This window comes from Lutra lutra, chromosome 15, assembly GCF_902655055.1.
Source record: "Lutra lutra chromosome 15, mLutLut1.2, whole genome shotgun sequence".
Classification (NCBI taxonomy): Eukaryota; Metazoa; Chordata; class Mammalia; order Carnivora; family Mustelidae; genus Lutra; species Lutra lutra.
The window spans coordinates 63,073,828-63,091,077 of NC_062292.1; the positions used below are offsets into that span (position 1 = coordinate 63,073,828).

Here is a 17,250-nt window from a genome sequence, read left to right on the forward strand (position 1 = left end):
TCTCTGGCTGGTGATGTGCTGTTTTTCTCAACCATTTCTACTCGGAACTTTAAAATCTAGCTCTGAGGGGTGCCTGGGTGGCTCAGTGGGTTAAGCCTCTGCCCTCAGCTCAGGTCATGGTCTCAGGGTCCTGAGATCGAGCCCCGCATCAGGCTCTCTGCTCAGCAGGGAGCCTGCTTCCTCCTCCCTCTCTGCTTACCTCTTTGCCTACTTGTGATCTCTCTCTCTCTCTCTCTCTCTAAGAAATAAATAAAATCTTTAAAAAGAAATAAAATGAAATCTAGATCTGATTCCCTTCATGTGCCTGAATTGTCGTAGGTGGCTAAGAATAAAATGACTTATCCTTAGCTCTTTATAACAGAGAATATCCCCTTCTTTGTAAATCTCTCTGGAATGAGCTTAACCTCCAGTAGTAAGCAGGGGAGGGGAAGAAGTACAGCCTTGAAATCAACTACTCCCTCTTTTCCTTTTCTTCCCTCCTATCCCTATCTATCCCTATCCCCCTATCTCTCCTATCTGTTCTTTACAAATCCCCTTACATGCAGCCTGGCTCAGAACTAATGAGTGTGATAAGATTGTTGGTATTATTTTTTATTTATTGTTTAATACTTTATATTCTTATTCATGGGCCACAAATTAAAAAATCATTTTTCCTTCTAAAAGTCTCAGAAGTGAGAAAACGTGTGCCTGCAAATATGCTTTCTTTTCAACAACAGAATGTAAATGGTAGTTACTAATGGAAATCATTTTGCAACCAAAGACATAGAAAATATAGCATCATTCCAGTTGTTAAATAGAAAAGAATGGGAGAGAGGCAATTCCTGGCCTAAGGAAGAAAGAAATCTATGCACCGCCTCTATCTAAAGCTGAACCTAGGACACCTATCCACATTAAACCCGTTTATGAATCACTAAGAACAACAACAATAACAAAAATATGTGTTTCTTTTTTTTTTAAAGATTTTATTTATTTGTTAGAGAGAGAGGAGAGAGAGAGCGAGCATGAGCACAGGCAGACAGAGAGGCAGGCAGAGGCAGAGGGAGAAGCAGGCTCCCCGCTGAGCAAGGAGCCCGATGTGGGACTCGATCCCAGGACGCCGGGATCATGACCTGAGCCGAAGGCAGCCGCTTAACCAACTGAGCCACCCAGGCATCCCCAAAATATGTGTTTCTTGAACATCAAGAGTCTCTGGCACTTTTCTTTCCCACTGCAAATCCTCCATAAAACCTCCCAGAATCCCTCTCCTTGAAGCCGGAGTCAAATTAGATAGCAAGCAATAACCCCAAGGAATGGTGAGACGGGCTCACTCTAATCCAGTATGTTACTTTCCATCATCAACCAACCCTTGTCTCTATTTCATAACTATAAAAACATGTGACTTATCAGATAATGGAAATAACTCAGGTTTTCAGGTGCCAAATAAAAAACATGGATTTTTTTTTTTTTTTTTTTTTTTGGTGGAGTATCATGACTAGGAATAAGACTCATTCTATATTCAGGTTGTTCTTAGTACTTTTTAAGTCTTTTCCTTGAGAAGTAATTACCTGTATTAGCACAAGGCGATTTCTAAGAGGAAAGTAACAGCAGGCAGAGCCTCAGCCAATAAACTCTGGCTTGGTACTCCCAACACCATTTCAAACCAGGAGTGTGCATTGTCATCTAGCTGCTGCTTCCTTTTTAATATGGCTACAATAAAAGGGTTGATTAAGGCTATAAACACTCAGCCTAGAGAACTTTCAAAGAGCAAGATATTTTTATTCAAATAAACTTTTGTTTAATCAATTGTTCATACATTTATGTAAGCAACGAGTATTTATCAAGAGCCTACTATGTTCCTGGCATTGATTTCATGTTGGAGATGCAGTAAGAACAAGAATAAAAAAAATCTCCCAATGTTCCACCCCTTTTGAAGCTTACGTTTTGATGGTGTTAAAAAGAAATAAACAAGACAAGTAAAACGCATACTAAAGAGGGTAGTGAGTGGTAAAAAAAGAAAAAAAAAGGGAGGAGAGAGGAGGAAACTCGATAGGCATGATGAAATTCTAGATGAGGAGATCAGAAAGGAGCTCCCTGGGAAGGTAAAATACAAAATAAGGGAACACATCAACTAACAATTCCAATTACCCTCTCTCCCCCACACAACCCCACAGGAACTAGAGAGAAGACCAACAAAACACACTATCTAAGTTGAACCATATATATGTGCACACAACCTAGCTTGGGAAATAAAACGTTACGGACACCAAGCCAGAACCCCACGGGTTGTTCATCCACTGCCTTCTCTTGCCTCCCATTCAGGAGTGACCAGCATCCTTAAGTTGAGGTAATGTTTACTCTTCGTACATATGAAACGTATTCCTAATCTATGAGTGGAATCAAACTGCATACATCTTTCTGAAGTTTGCCTTTATTCAATATTCTATATTTTTAGATTTATCCCTATTGATACAAATATCTCTAGGTCATTAGTTTTAAATTACACTATAGTACTTTATTGTAGAAGCATCTATTCTCCTGTTAATGGTCATTTAACGGTTTCTTTTTGAAGTACAGGAATGCAATTGACTTTTTTTTGTTTAATTAACTTGTATCTCTCTTTGGTTGATCCTTTACACATTTCCCTCATCTGCAAATAATAGCTATTTTGTTTCTAGTTCTCTGATCCTTACCCACTATTTCTTTGTCTTGTTTTATCCTCTGGTTCAAACTTCTAGTACAATATTGAAAAGAAACAGGAATAGGAGACATATGCACTTTGTGGCTGTCTTTTAAAAAAAACGCTCTCAATATTCACTGTGATAATACGGTATTTGCTAGCTGTATCCAGTTATAGAAGTTCCCTTGTATCATGGATTACTTGAGATTTTTTTTTTTTAATCACAGCATGAGTGTTGAATTTTATTAAATCTATTTCTGGATCTACCAAGAGAAGCATTATTACTTTTCCTTCTTATTCTTTTAACATAATGAATTACGGGAGTGCCTGGGTGGCTCAGTGGGTTAAGTGCCCAACTCTTGATTTCGATTCAGGTCATGATCTAGCTCAGGTCATGATCTCAATATCCTGGGATCGAGTCCCTGGCGGGGGGCTCTGTGTTCGGCGGGGAGTCTGCTTGGCGACTCTCTCCCTCTCCATCTTCCCCTCCCTCCACTCAAGCTCTCTCTGGTGAATAACATTGGCTCCTCTGGTGCTGACCTGTATTACTAGTATAAATACAACTTGGTCATGCTTAGTTTTGTTTATTAATATATTGCTATATTTCATTACAACATCTTTGTATCTATGTCAAGTGAATTTAGTGCACAATTCTCCTTAAAGGTATTGTGTTTGTCTGGTTTTAGTAAAGATGCTGGCTTCATAAGATGATCTTCATAATAGGCCCTCCTTTTCAAAGATCAGAGTCTGTATACGACTGAGAAGATTTGTTTTTTGATGTTTGGAGGAATTTGTCAGTAATCCTATCTGGTATGTGGGGATGATGTATATTTTTTACTTGAAATTTTTACTGAAATAATTGTAGATTCACATACAGGAGTAAGAAATCGGAAAAATTCCATGTGCCTTTTCTCTAGTTTCCTCCATGGATAACATTTTGCAAAACTATAACACAAGGTAAGCGTCAGGAGGTCAGCAACAGTGATAAATCTTCTCCAGATTTCCTCAGTTTTCTTGTACGTATTTATGTAAGGTTGTGTTTATTTTGTTCTATACAATTTATCACAATTACAGGTTTGTGTATCGGCTACCACCACCAAGATACAGACAGTCCCATAATCAATCACAAGGATCTTTGGACAGTCCCCTTATAACCGCAAAGAAGAAAAGGATGTTCTTAATGCATATTTCTTCAATGGTTGTAAGTCACTCAGGTTTTCCGTTTCTGCTTGTGCCCATTTTGGTAAAGTACATTTTTTTCTCATAAATGTTTTGCCAAAAAGGTACGAACTTTTTCTTAGTTTGCTCCCATTTTAAAAATCTCTACTTCTGTAGTTATGTCCGCCTTTTGGTCCTACATTTTTATTAGTACCTATTATCTTTTCATATATTCATCTTATCAGAAATTTCCCTATCTTTCTTTTCAAAGAATCAACTCTCATTTAATTATTCTTCTTCACTGTATTGTTAATTCATTATCTTCTGCTTTTATCTTTTCCTTCCTTCTGCTTTCTTACAATTTGTGTAATTCCCCTCTAACTTAAGAATGAAGTCATTAATTTTCATTCTTTTTATAACCTATTCATCTACATAAAAGTCTCTCTCTTAGTAATTCTTAGATGAGTTTTATTCATCAGCATGTAGAATTTTCATTGTTTAATCACAAATATTTTCTAAATTCCAATATGAATTCTTCCTTGACCCATGAGTTTTAAAGCGGTTTTCTTTATTCTTTTTTTGTTACCTTATCAATGCACTGTGATTACAGAACACGGTCCGTATAATATACATTTTTGAATATTTGCGGAGACTTACTTTGAGGTCTTAACATTTGATTAGTTCTTATACTGTCCATGTGGATTTGAAAAGAATAAGGTTCTCTGCAATGGTGAGTTCCTTGTACATATTCATCAGAACAAGCTCACTATGTTCTTACCTTCCATATGCCTACTGAAATTTTTGTATGATTAAAAACCCATTAAGTGAGGTCTATGGAAGTTATTAAAACTGTGAAATTGCCAACTTCTCCTGTAATTCTGTAAACCTCTGCCTTTTACATCTGAAGCATTAAAGGCACACACAGTTTTATAATTACAATAACTTCATGGTGCTTTATCTCATCATTTAGCAAGAACTCACTTAGTCCTTAAAAATGCTTTCACTTCAAAGTCTTATTTTTCTGGTATTTGCATCCCTATGCAAATGCCTCTCTGGCTTTCATTAGATTTGCTGGGCATACATTCTCTCAACTTCCTACTTTCAACCTTTATATAGTCTCATGTTTTAGAAGTTGTCATTGTAAAAAAAAAATTTTTTTTAACCCACTCTGGTAATTAGTCTTTTAATATCTTGTTTATCCCAATTATATTCATTTTGACCTGTTTATATTTTAAAGATCTAATGTGATCATTCTTTTTTCTGAGTATCCTCCCCTTCTCCCCTATTCCATTCTTTTTGGATGACTTGGGTGTTCCTTTTTTTTAAAACCGCTTTTGATTTGGAAATTGTATATCCTATTTGTGTACCATAAGGTTTCCGTTAAAAGTCTAATAGGTACCTTAGACATATTAACGCCTAAAGTTTACCAAAGGGGCGCCTGGCTCAGACGGTTAATAATCTGCCTTTGGCTCATATCATGATATCAGAGTCCTAGGATCAAAACTGAGTCAGGCTCCCTCCTCAGTGGGGAGTCTGTTTCTCCGTCTCCTTGTTTGTGCTCATTCTCGCTCTCTCTCTCAAATAAATAAAATCTTTAAAAAAAAAAAATAAAGTTCACCAAAATCTTTTTCTTCTGAGTGTTATCTTGAATATCCTTTTGAAAGATTTATTTGTTGATTCTTTGAGAGACAGAGAAAGAGTGTGCATGAGTAGGGGGAGGGGCAGAGAAAGAGGATGGGGAGAAAATCTCAGGCAGGCTCTCCGCTGAGCAGGGAGCCCGATGCGGGGCTCGATCCCAGGACCCTGAGATCATGACCTGAGCCAAAACCAAGAGGCAGCCACTTAACCAACTAAGCCGCCCAAAGTCTTGAATATCTTTAGCAAACTCCCCCAGCTTACCTGGTGACACTTTGCCTTTTTTCCTTCTGAAACCAGCCGTTTTTATTATTGTTTTATAAAGTCAGAGTTTAAGGCTTATCTACATATTTGCAAGTATCTTTGGTCATTATTCCTTTTGTATCTCACTCCTCCCTTGCAGGTTTCAATTTTCTTCTTCAAATACCTCTTCCAGTTATCTTTTTTTTTTTTTAAGATTTTATTTATTCATTTGACAGAGAGAGCACAAGTAGGCAGAGAGGCAGGCAGAGAGAGAGAGAGGAGGAAGCAGGCTCCCCGCTGAGCAGAGAGCCTGACATGGGGCTCGATCCCAGTACCCTGGGATCAACACCTGAGCCTAAGGCAGAGGCTTTAACCCACTAAGCCACCCAGGCACCCCCCAGGAATCTTTTTCAAAAAAGGAATGTTAGAGGTAACTTCTGTCAGTGAGGGTTAGAGGTAAACTTGTAACTTTGTCTCAGAATTTTATTTCAGCTTCACTCTGAAGTTACAACTCAGATGGGTTTCACTTCACTCTACACTTACTTTTTTCTTGTCTTCTCAAAGGTAACATGGGAAGAAACCTGCCCTTAGCCTCAAGAACTCCCATTAGTGATCTCTTTCCTCTGATTGGCAAGTCAGCTTCTCGGGCTTTCTGCAGTTTCCCCGTATCTGAGCTTGCGTTTGAGACTTGTCATGTTTCTTCAATCTGATGATCACGGCTGCCTTCGACACCGACAAATGCTCAGCTTTATCTCTTCAAATCGTGCCTTTTCCACATTTCTCAATTCCTTCTTTCTGGAACACCTAATAAATACACTTTGAAATGTCCCATTCTATCTTCACATGTCCACTCTCTAGCCTCAAAACCCGAGAGTGCTGGGCTTAGAGCCAGTGCCTGAAACATATCTGCAGAATGAATGACTTACACTAAATCCATCATGGAAATAAGAACACGTGCAGCCTGGGGGACTGGGTGGCTCAGTGAGTTAAGTGTCTGCCTTCGGCTCAAGTCACGATCCCGGAGTCCTGGGATCAAGTCCCACATCGGGCTCTCTGCTCAGCAGGGAGCCACTTCCCCCTCTCTCTGCCTGCTATTCTGCCTACTTGTGCTCTCTCTCTCTCTGTGTCCAATAAATAAATAAAATCTTAAAAAAAAAAAAAAAGGATACGTGCAGCAGCCCAAAGAAATCAGATTAGCCATTTATAAGACAAAACTCAGGCATGTCCTGGAGCCCAACTCCTAGTAGGTGAATCTTCAACTTAGTAGCCAAATTCAGGTATAAAAACTGGAACTTGGGATGATTTAATGACAAGAACCAACTATTGACATATGCCACTTGGTGTATGTACTTTGGGAGGGGAAAAGGGATGGGGGGGCTGTGATTTGTTCTCCATTTCAAGGAAATTTGATAAAATGGATCAGAAAATATACAGAGCACCAACCTGACACATCACAAATGTCACGATACCAGTATTTAGTTCCCTCTTCAAGTCTCCTTTTGGGCACTTACTACAGAACAGAAGTAATTAAGTTTGTACTGGCTACACATCTACTAGAACATAGTCTTACAAATCTTCAAGGTGAGCACTGGTCGCAGTATTTTTGTAACTAAATCAAGGTACAAATTGAAGTAATTTGCCATAAGTTATCAAGTTAGTTAATGACTAGACCCAGATTTATCTAGTGTCCTCCCCATCCCAGTGCCCACACTCGTCCCTGGTACCTTTTTGCTTGTCCAGATGCTGCCTCCTCAGTGCAGGTCCTATACTCAGAAAACCGAACCCGCTCTCAGTCAGATGGGACAGTGTCGCCCAGCGCCTTATGCCCCAACATCGGAACCACGACATTCTGGCTTCTCCGTCTCTGAGAAGAACTGTACTGTCATCATTCTCAAAGATGCTTGTTATTCACTATACATATTATTGCCTTTAACGTTCCCCCACACCTCCAAGCGGAGGAAGCACAAAGAGAACCACTTCACTTCACAGAGGAGGAACCTGAGATTCACAATTATGCGCTTCTCGCACAATGGCAGTGTGAGCGATCCCAAGAGCACAGCCCAGTGCTGCTCTCAGCTCTCCATCCCCCTCTTCCTTCTCAAAGACAGCGGGGAGCGTGCAGAAGCATTCAGCCCTCGTTTTCACATACAGGATGCTTAACTTTATTAAAAATATCTTTACCAACAAAATAAGAGAAACTGTAACCAAAAATTCATACTTAGAATGTGCAGAAACTATATTTCTATATAAATTTTCACTTTTATTAGTCATTCAAATTCTGCTCACTTTACTATCTTCCAAGAATAGTGGTTATAGGTAGGGTAAAAATATCTAGACATTTTAGCATTTTTGTCTTCATATGCAAACCACTTCCAACCATTGCTGATACCAGCAAATATCCCACCTGCAATTATTCAATTAGAAAATTTCTTTGAAAAATCTGAGTAAATAATTTTTTGCTGCAAGTTTGCATACATTAAAATATAATCATGAAAAACAGGTTGGTTAGCAATGAACAAATCTGCCAACGGTGTTAAAGGTCAGGCCCAATATTAACGCAGACTACCTCGACATCCGTGAAAGACACTTCCAAGAGAAAAAATAATTCAAGTGCCCCAACACATACACTTTTGTTCCTGCAATTAACTACATGGGTATCCGTATTAGGACTGTTAGGATTCTAACAATCTCAGATTTTAAAAGATTTTATTAATCTAAGTGAGAGAGACAGAGCGTGTTTATGTGAGTGCGGAAGGGAGAGAGGGTGAGAGAGAATCCCAAGCAGACCCCACTCTGAGCAAGGAGGCCAACTCAGGGCTCAATCTCTCACCCCTGAGATCATGGCCTGAGCTGAAATCAAGAGTCGGACACCTAACTGACTGAACCACCCAGATGCCCCATAATCTCAGGATTTCTAGAAGCAGCACATGGAAGAAGAAATTAGGTATAAGACCTAAGAAAACTGTCCATAAGAAAAAGAAAAAAGCTCTGATGACCACTCAGGGAGTGGACAGTACTTCCTCCTGCTCAGGAAGGCCAAAAGGAGGACTGGTGAGTGCCACTCGAGTCCAGACCTCATCCCACCAAGCAGAGCTTGGGCTCCAGTCGGTAGAACCAATACGCGCATAGTTGGTTGGGTGACTCGAGCACAATTTTGATGTGACACCGTTCTGGAGAACATCTAACTCATATTTTACTTATCAATCTTTTTCTCATATATACACACGTGCACACATACACAGTCTTAGAGATAATCCTGAAACCGGGGAAAAGAGACAATTACAGCTCAGCAATTGCCACACAGGCACATCACCCAACTCTATGGAAACCCAGAGCTCACGGTAGGTATGCAGTGTTTCAGGGGGTGCCATCGTCAGCTCTGATTATTTGTTTTTTTTGAATGGTGACCCTAACTTGCTTTTCCAGTTCCAGTAAGTTTTGGTAAAATTTTTCAGCAGTGTCTTCATCCAGATCCATCTGGAAAAGAAGCAAAGATGGGGATGAACAGAAAGGAAAAAATAAAACAAATGGCATTTGTGTAAAACAAAGGCACTCAACATACATGAGAGAACCAAAAAAAAAGTAAGAGAAGAAAAAGAACAGGCCTGGTAGGTCAGGCTGGGTTCCTGCCTCAGATCCTGAGGACGTGTTCAGTCCAAACTCACGCCTCGGCAAACCTCTGCAGGCTGCCCTTACACGGCAAGCCTGGAAGACTGCGGGCTTCGCTCTCTCCCCTGACACCTGCGTGTCCAATCACAGGGGACCCCAGCCCACTGAGATGTAAGGACCAAAGAGAAAAACGTTTTTTTGAAATTGAACTGCCATCCACTTAATGGCCACCTTCTTTCATAAAGAGCCAAGCATTAGCTGGGTTCACCCGCCTCCAGATTAAAGCCCACATTGCCAGGCTCCACGGAAAGTCACTCTGCTCTGGCCAGTGAGATCTGCGTAGAAGTGGGTGGTCCTGCCCACAAATCTGCTTGGAAGGCCTGGGCACCCTCTTCTTTCCCCTTCCTTCCATCCTGCTCTCCAGAGGCACAAGAATGAGGCTCACACCCCAGGGAGGCAAAGGGGACTGAAGGACCCTGGTGCCTGGCAATTCGGGGAGCTGCCTCACCAGCCTGAGGCGACCTCTCTTCAAAACTGCTTTTATCCGCAGGAAACCTGAGCTCCCATCCAGTTTAATCTGCTGCTAGTTCACACCCTTCTGTTTCATGTAGAAAATCTAATTTTAACTCACACACTGTATGTAAAGCAAACTCTCAAGCCCTATAAAAAAATAAAGCAGTATCTCTTTTCTGGTCAACACGGAGCCTAAACTTTAAAGAAAAACAAAAAACAAAACAAAACAAAACAAAACAAAACTCTTCTTCACAAGGCTGAAAGGCTGAAAATTAAAAACTTTATAGCATTTTGAACTAACACTTATGTTTATTATAAATCTCGTCAGAGTTTTCCCATACTGGGACTGGAGGAGACATTAGAGACCTCGTTCAACTCCACCTCAGAACAGAGGAGAAAGGTGACTTGCCCAAATTAATCAAAGTTTTTAAAACGCTTTCTTCAACCCATTTCCATAAAATGCTAATGCAGTATTTTGGTTTGTAGAATGAAGCATTTTCTCCCTATGATAAACAAGTCAGTCTCTTGAGATTAATTGACAGTATGTTCAACAAACTCTGAGGGCCCTTTTAAAAGGAAGCTTATTAATTTATAACAGAGTTCCCAAGGTGTGTTCTCTGTGTTATTATTAAGTATTACATAAAATGTGAAGGGAAAAAATCATGTAGTGAAGAAAAAATTGGAAATGGTAGGATGAAACATTGCGCACACACACGCACACTCACACCGTGAACTACGGCACCTTCTCAGAGCCTTCTCTGGACAAATGTGTTTTGTGGAAGTCTCTGAAAATGGGGAGTAAAATATGAAGCATTTGTCAAATTTACTTGGCCAATAAACAGCTCTTTGCCAATCTTGTCAAAGAACCAGAATCTCACAGAACATATTCTAGAGAACACTGGAGGTTCATAGGTTCCTATTTAGTAAAGAGACACCATGGGAAGCAAGAGAATTGTTCCCCTTAGACCTCAAGCTACTGACACAGACAAGACCACTGCCAATTATCTGACATTGAGAGAATTTATTTGTCTAAATCTAATTTTATTTTATGCCAATGTCTCTCACATAAACTAGGCAATGGAAAACAGGAGGCTGAAATAAATCTTACTCATGACAAAAATACAAGAAATATAGCTTTATAAGTTCCAAAGAAACTTTCTCATTTTCTTATATGTAACTCCCCATTTAGCTTCCTTTTAGAAGACTATACAGGGTCTCAAAAGCACAGCACCAAGGGTTCTTTCTTCCATACTTCATCCCCTGCCTCTTGAAAATACCAATCGATTGGAGCTAATAATTGTCACAGGCAGAAATGAACGCTCAAAGGGACGTGAACTTCACCCGGAAAGACACTTCTATGTCATCCACTTGGCAACACGCTTCTTGTGCGCCTGCCATGTGCGAGGCAACATGCTAGGGAAGGGGTACAATCCTCCCCTTCACAGTGCTTATATCCGACACAGGAGTCCAACACTGAGTGAATCCTACAGAGAAGAAGTACGAGATGTCAAGAAAGCCTACGATGGAGGCTCCGGACAGCCTGCGGGTTACAGAAGGCCGGGATACAAGTGGACGTCTGAGGCCCAAGCAGCAATCAGTGGGTTGAAAGCAGAAGGGTCAGAGCCGTTCGGGTGGACAGAAGAAGACACGCGCGGCTCGGAGGTAGGCGAGAGCAGACCGGGATGAAAACAGGCCGGTGTGATGCCAGTGACCAGAGAGGGAAACCAGGGAGGGCAGCCGGGAGCCGGGGACCGGATCAGCGGCAGAGCAGTGAACCGCCTCCAAGCGAATGTGCAAACACGCTTACCTTCTGGGTCGTTACGTAATTGCTTCCAAAGCCAGTGGTGGCGCTCAGGTACTTGGTCAGAGGGTTGAGAGACTCCGGCTTTTGGTGGAAAAGCCATACCTGGGAAGGAAGAGGATGTCAGTGATCTTCTTCTTCTTGGGCCCCAGGTGAGTGAGGCTGGCGGGGATCGCTGACCAGCGCCTTACCGAGCCCTAAACATTCTCCTGACCAGCACCAGCTATCGCTGACGTCTTCGCGAACCACCAGGGTAACCTGCTTCGTAGTATCCTTTGTACACTTATTTAGAGCAGAAAAACCCTCATGTTTAAGCTGTCTCTTCCCTTAATCCCCAAATCAGAGTGCACAGCACTGATTAGCTTTTTCAGAGCTGCTGCTCAGCTGTAATGTTTCATTTTCTTAATAGATAAACCTGAACACGCCCTGTTCAGAGGATGTATGTGGTAAAAGGCGAGTCTCCCTGCCATCCCGATGTTCCAGCCACCCACCAGTCCTCTCTGGAAGCAAACACTCTTGCTGGTATCTTACACATTCTTCCGAAGAAAATCTGTGTCTTTAAAAACACGTATGTCCTCGGGGCGGCTGGGTGGCTCAGTGGGTTAAAGCCTCTGCCTTCGGCTCAGGTCATGATCCCAGGGTCCTGGGATCGAGCCCTGTGTCGGGCTCTCTGCTCAGCAGGGAGCCTGCTTCCCTTCCTCTCTCTCTGCCTGCCTCTCTGCCTAATTGTGATCTCTGTCTGTCAAATAAATAAATAAAATCTTTATTAAAAACAAACAAACAAACAAAAAACCACGTATGTCCTCTTCTCTTACTCAAATGGCAGCAAAATATACACATTATTGCATACTTTGCATTTTTCTCTTGAACAAGACAACTTTCAAGATAGGTTCGAATCAGCAAATAGAGGCTGTTTCACTCATTGCTAAAGAAAGCCCAGTACCGCATCTCGTGGATGGACCATCATTTATGCAATCAATTTCCAATGACGGACATACACGTTGTTTCCAGTCTTTGCTTTTACAAACCACACTGCAGTAAATGATGCATCCATCAGTCACCTCGTGCGAATCTGACTACATCTATAAGACAAACAGCAAAGATGGAATTGCTGGGTCAAGGGGCTGGGTGCGTGTCATCTTGAATGACCTTGCTAAATGGTCCCAGACACGGGCTACGTCAGTCCACCCTCCCCGAGGCAGTGCAGGAGAATGCTCGCTCCCAACGGCCCTGCCACAACCGTGTGTGCCAAACCTCCTCATCTCTGCTGAACAGAGCTGAAAAACAGTCTTTCATCACAATTTTGATTTCCATGTCTCTTAGCATGAGTGAGGTTGAGTGCCTTTTCACGTGTTTAAGAGTTTAAAGACTCTCTCTGGGGCGCCTGGGTGGCTCAGTGGGTTAAGCCGCTGCCTTCAGCTCAGGTCATGATCCCAGGTCCTGGGTTCGAGCCCCACATCGGGCTTTCTGCTCAGCAGGGAGCCTGCTTCCTCCTCTCTCTCTGCCTGCCTCTCTGCTTACTTGTGATTTCTCTCTGTCAAATAAATAAATAAAATCTTTAAAAAAAAAAAAAAAGAGTTTAAAGACTCTCTATTCATACGCTTTGCCCACTGTTCCAAAAGGCTGTTTCTCTCGATTTGCTGAAGCTCCTTAACTAGTATGAAAATGAACCCTTTCCTAGGCTATGAGCGGCAGCTACTCTTCTTCCGCATCGTGGTTAGTCTTTGGAGTGTATTTATATAGTGAGGATTCTGGTCATGCAAAATTTGATTATTTTCATGTAATCAAAATGTTAAGGGCCACATAGGTGACTCAGTCAGTTAAGTCTGCCTTTGGCTCAAGTCATGATCTCAGGGTCCTGGGACAGAGTCCTAGGGTGGGCTCCCTACTCAGTGGGGAAACTGCTTCTCCCTCCCCCTCTGCCTACCCCCTTACCCTGCTTATGCGTGCTCTCTCTCTCTAATAAATAAAATCTTAAAGGGGCACCTGGGTGGCTCAGTGGGTTAAAGCCTCTGCCTTTGGCTCAGGTTATGATCTCAGGGTCCTAGGATAAAGACCCACATCGGGCTCTCTGCTCAGTGGGGAGCCTGCTTCCTCCTCTCTCTCTGCCTGCCTCTCCGCCTACTTGTGATCTCTCTCTCCGTGTCAAATAAATAAATAAAATCTTTAAAAATAAATAAATAAATAAAATCTTAAAAAAATATATTCAGTATTTTTTCTTGCAGTCCTGGGAGTAGCTAAGCACCCACATTCTTAAACTATTTAAACATGTCCCCATGTTTCCTTCTAGTCATTGTATATTTTAACTTTTATGTGTAAATCTTTTAATTTATCTAGAATTTTATTTGGGTGTGTGGTCTAAAGAAAAGATCCTCTTCTTTTTTTCAGCAACATTTGCTGAGTAGCCCTCTCCCCCACTAATCCGGAATGCCATCACTATCATACACCAGACCCCTGTGTGCTGTAGGCCTGTCTTGAACTTCTCTTCTGTTCCACTCATCTGTCGAGTCACATGCCAGCACTATACTGCTTTCATTTACATAGTTTTCTTTAAAATCTTAAGTGCTGAAATACACAAAATCCTTTACGGTAAGTCTCCTCTAATGCTTTCCCATAATTCCTGTTTTACAGATAATAACAGGCTTAAGTGAGTGGAAAAATGCGCCCCAGTACTTCATAGCCAGAAGCTGGAGAAGTGGGATTTGAAGAGAACCAGTCCAGCTCCAGAGCCCACATGCTGAACCACGGTGCCTTCGGCCACTCCAGCCGAGTCCACGGAAGGAGCCTGAGGACCGGGGCTGCAGAGGCATCCTACCACACGTGCGCTAGGCCCAAACCCTCATGGGTCCTTATCTACCAGCGTCTACAACCATTACTAAGCGGCAGTCGGAGGCATTCATCCACATTTTAGGAACTTACAGCAGGGTCACAAATTTTTTAAACTGTGACATGGGTCATGCTGTCCTATCCAGATCCAGTTCATCCTTGAGAGCCCAGATCAAGCCCTACTTAGTGAGCAAAGCCTGCTCCCACCAACTCGGCTTCCAGTGGTCTTCCTTTCGGATCACTCCGACTACTCACCACCCGATGACAAAATGACTTATTTTCTTGCCTATCTTCTACATTCCTTCCCCCCCCCCCCAAAACATGACCCTAAGCTCCTTAGTAACTGGAGATTTTGTCTTCTAACGCCTTGTCACACCACCAGTACTCAATACATACTTGACCTCCACACCTGGTTTTCAGTATCTGAGATGTTCGAGTCCATAATCTCTGAAGGACCACGTGCTATTTCTAATGCTTTGGCAAATACATGAAGGACTAATTAAAACTGGTTTAAAAGCACTTGCTTTGACAATCCATTTGTGTTCCTATGACAAACGCATTTATTTCTGCAACGTTTACCAAAACAAGAGTGCCAGCCGATTCCCTCAATGTTTTCCTTGGTTAATTTCAATTCAGCCAAGATTTAAGAGCCTACTCAGTATAAGCACTAGAGTGACACAGGACAAATAAGCTTCATCTGGTGTGACAATTCTGATCCATGAGCGCAAGGTGCCTTTGGGGCCCTGGGTTGACGAATCATCAGAGACATCGTTTGCGTAATTAGTAATGTCTGCCACTGATGAGGAAACCCATGTAATCCGTTTGCCACGTGGGATTTAAGAACATGCACTGCCTTTCTAATAAAGTAATAGCTTGATTCTCTAATATATAAACAGAGGAAAGAGAATCTTCATATAAGGAAATGGAGTTAGACTGTGTCACCTGTCCTCTTGGCCTGCAAGACGCACTTTCTCCATGGGAACCGCTGGCCTGGCTACCATCTTGCTTTGCCTGCAGTAGGGGCTCTGCCCCTAGCTGATGTGCATCTAGCTTCGGCAGAAATGCTGTCCATACCACACGGTATCCAGCACTATGGTAAATACTACTTTTAAATTTCACTCCTCATACTCTGTCCTCGGGCTCCTGGTCCCCTGTAGTCCAGAACAGGACCTTGATGATTATTACAGAGCTGATCTCTTCTGTTGAGACGGCTTCCACTCCCAGTGAACTTCCGTTCACATCCGCTAAGCAACCGTACAAGCGACTGCAACTCTAGCCAACGTACCAGGGCTTCCGTTCCATTGTCCGGCGTCAGAGTGAAAGCATTTGCAAAAAAGCGAATCTGAGGAAAAGAAAAGAAGTGTCGTTCTGTGGCGGGGTAGAACAGAAGCATTATTCGTTTATATATTAAAAAAGATAACCTGCATTTCTCATCACAGGACATTTTCTAAGTACTGAAAGTGGAGAAAAAATTCTAAAAAAGAAGTATCACTTAATTTTCACCACTCTGAGCCAACCACTTTTTAACGTGGAGGCATAATTCCTTCTCCTCTTTTTCTTACACTTGTCATAATGAAGGGGCATTTTTTCCCCCCCAGGGCTCCCCAGGGCAAGAGAGAAACGTTTCTTACAAGCAGCATTTCCTAAGGTGTGCTAAAGGGGTGCTGGTCCTCCAAGAAATGCAACACAAACACGCAGGAACACAGTTCTGTGGCCACACTATGCACAACCATTCCCTTCCTGGGGACTTTTAACGCATCTGACCACATTGAGAGCTCGAATAAATCCAGTTTAATATCACTTAACACGGGTTTCTCAGAGTGACGTCATCCTAGAACTCTCGGGAGCTTTAGGGCGTGATCAGAGACACGGGCCCCTGCAGAGAAGCAGATACTCGGACGGTGAGGCAGCGAGGCAGCGAGGACAGAGGTTGTTTGAAGCAGAGCTTACACACTGAGGATCGTCAAAAACCTCAAAGGAAATGAAACTCTGCCACCTTCTGGTTCAACGAATTCTTTTTTTAAAAAATTAATTAATTAATTGAGGGAGGAGTCAAGATGGCGGAGAAGTAGCAGGCTGAGACTACTTCGGGAGGCGGGAGATCAGCTAAATAGCTTATCTAAAGATTGCAAACACCTACAAATCCAACGGGAGATTGAAGAGAAGAAGAACAGCAATTCCAGAAACAGAAAATCAACCACTTTCTGCAAGGTAGGACTGGCGGAGAAGTGAATCCAAAGCGACGGGAAGATAGACCGCGGGGGGAGGGGCCGGCTCCCGGCGAGCGGCGGAGCAACGGAGCAAAATCAGGACTTTTAAAAGTCTGTTCTGCTGAGGGACATCGCTCCAGAGGCTTAACTGGGGTGAAGCCCAGGCGGGGTAAGCGCGGCCTCAGGTCCCGCAGGGTCGCAGAAGGATCGGGGGTGTCTCAGTGTCGCAGAGCTTACCGGTATTAGAACGGGGAAGCCGGCTGCAGAGACAGAGCCGAGGAGTGACTCTCAGCTCAGGGTTGCCTTGAACCGGTCGCAGGCTCGGTCAGCTCGGAGCGCGGCCGGAGGCCAGGGTGACGAGAGTCATTTGGCACTGTTCTCTGAGGGCGCACTGAGGAGTGGGGCCCCGGGCTCTCGGCTCCTCCGGGCCGGACGCCGGGAGGCCGCCATCTTTATTCCCGTCCTCCGGACTCTACGGAAAGCGCTCAGGGAACAAAAGCTCCCGAAAGCGAACCCGAGCGGATGACTCAGCGCGGCCCCGGGTAAGGGCGGTGCAACTCCGCCTGGGGCAGAGACGCTTGAGAATCACTACAACGGGC

The 17,250-nt window shown here is 42.8% G+C and overlaps 1 protein-coding gene across 1 annotated transcript in view; it reads right to left on the reverse strand.

The window, feature by feature from the left end:
- Window positions 1-7,938: 7,938 nt before the first annotated feature.
- HSD17B7 (hydroxysteroid 17-beta dehydrogenase 7) overlaps window positions 7,939-17,250 on the reverse strand; it is a 29,307-nt gene continuing 19,995 nt past the window's right edge. Inside the window, 4 exon segments of the mRNA XM_047705154.1 lie at window positions 7,939-9,089; window positions 9,092-9,169; window positions 11,622-11,720; window positions 15,727-15,783. Of these exon segments, the coding sequence (XP_047561110.1) occupies window positions 9,066-9,089; window positions 9,092-9,169; window positions 11,622-11,720; window positions 15,727-15,783 (258 nt within the window). The 3' untranslated portion in view covers window positions 7,939-9,065.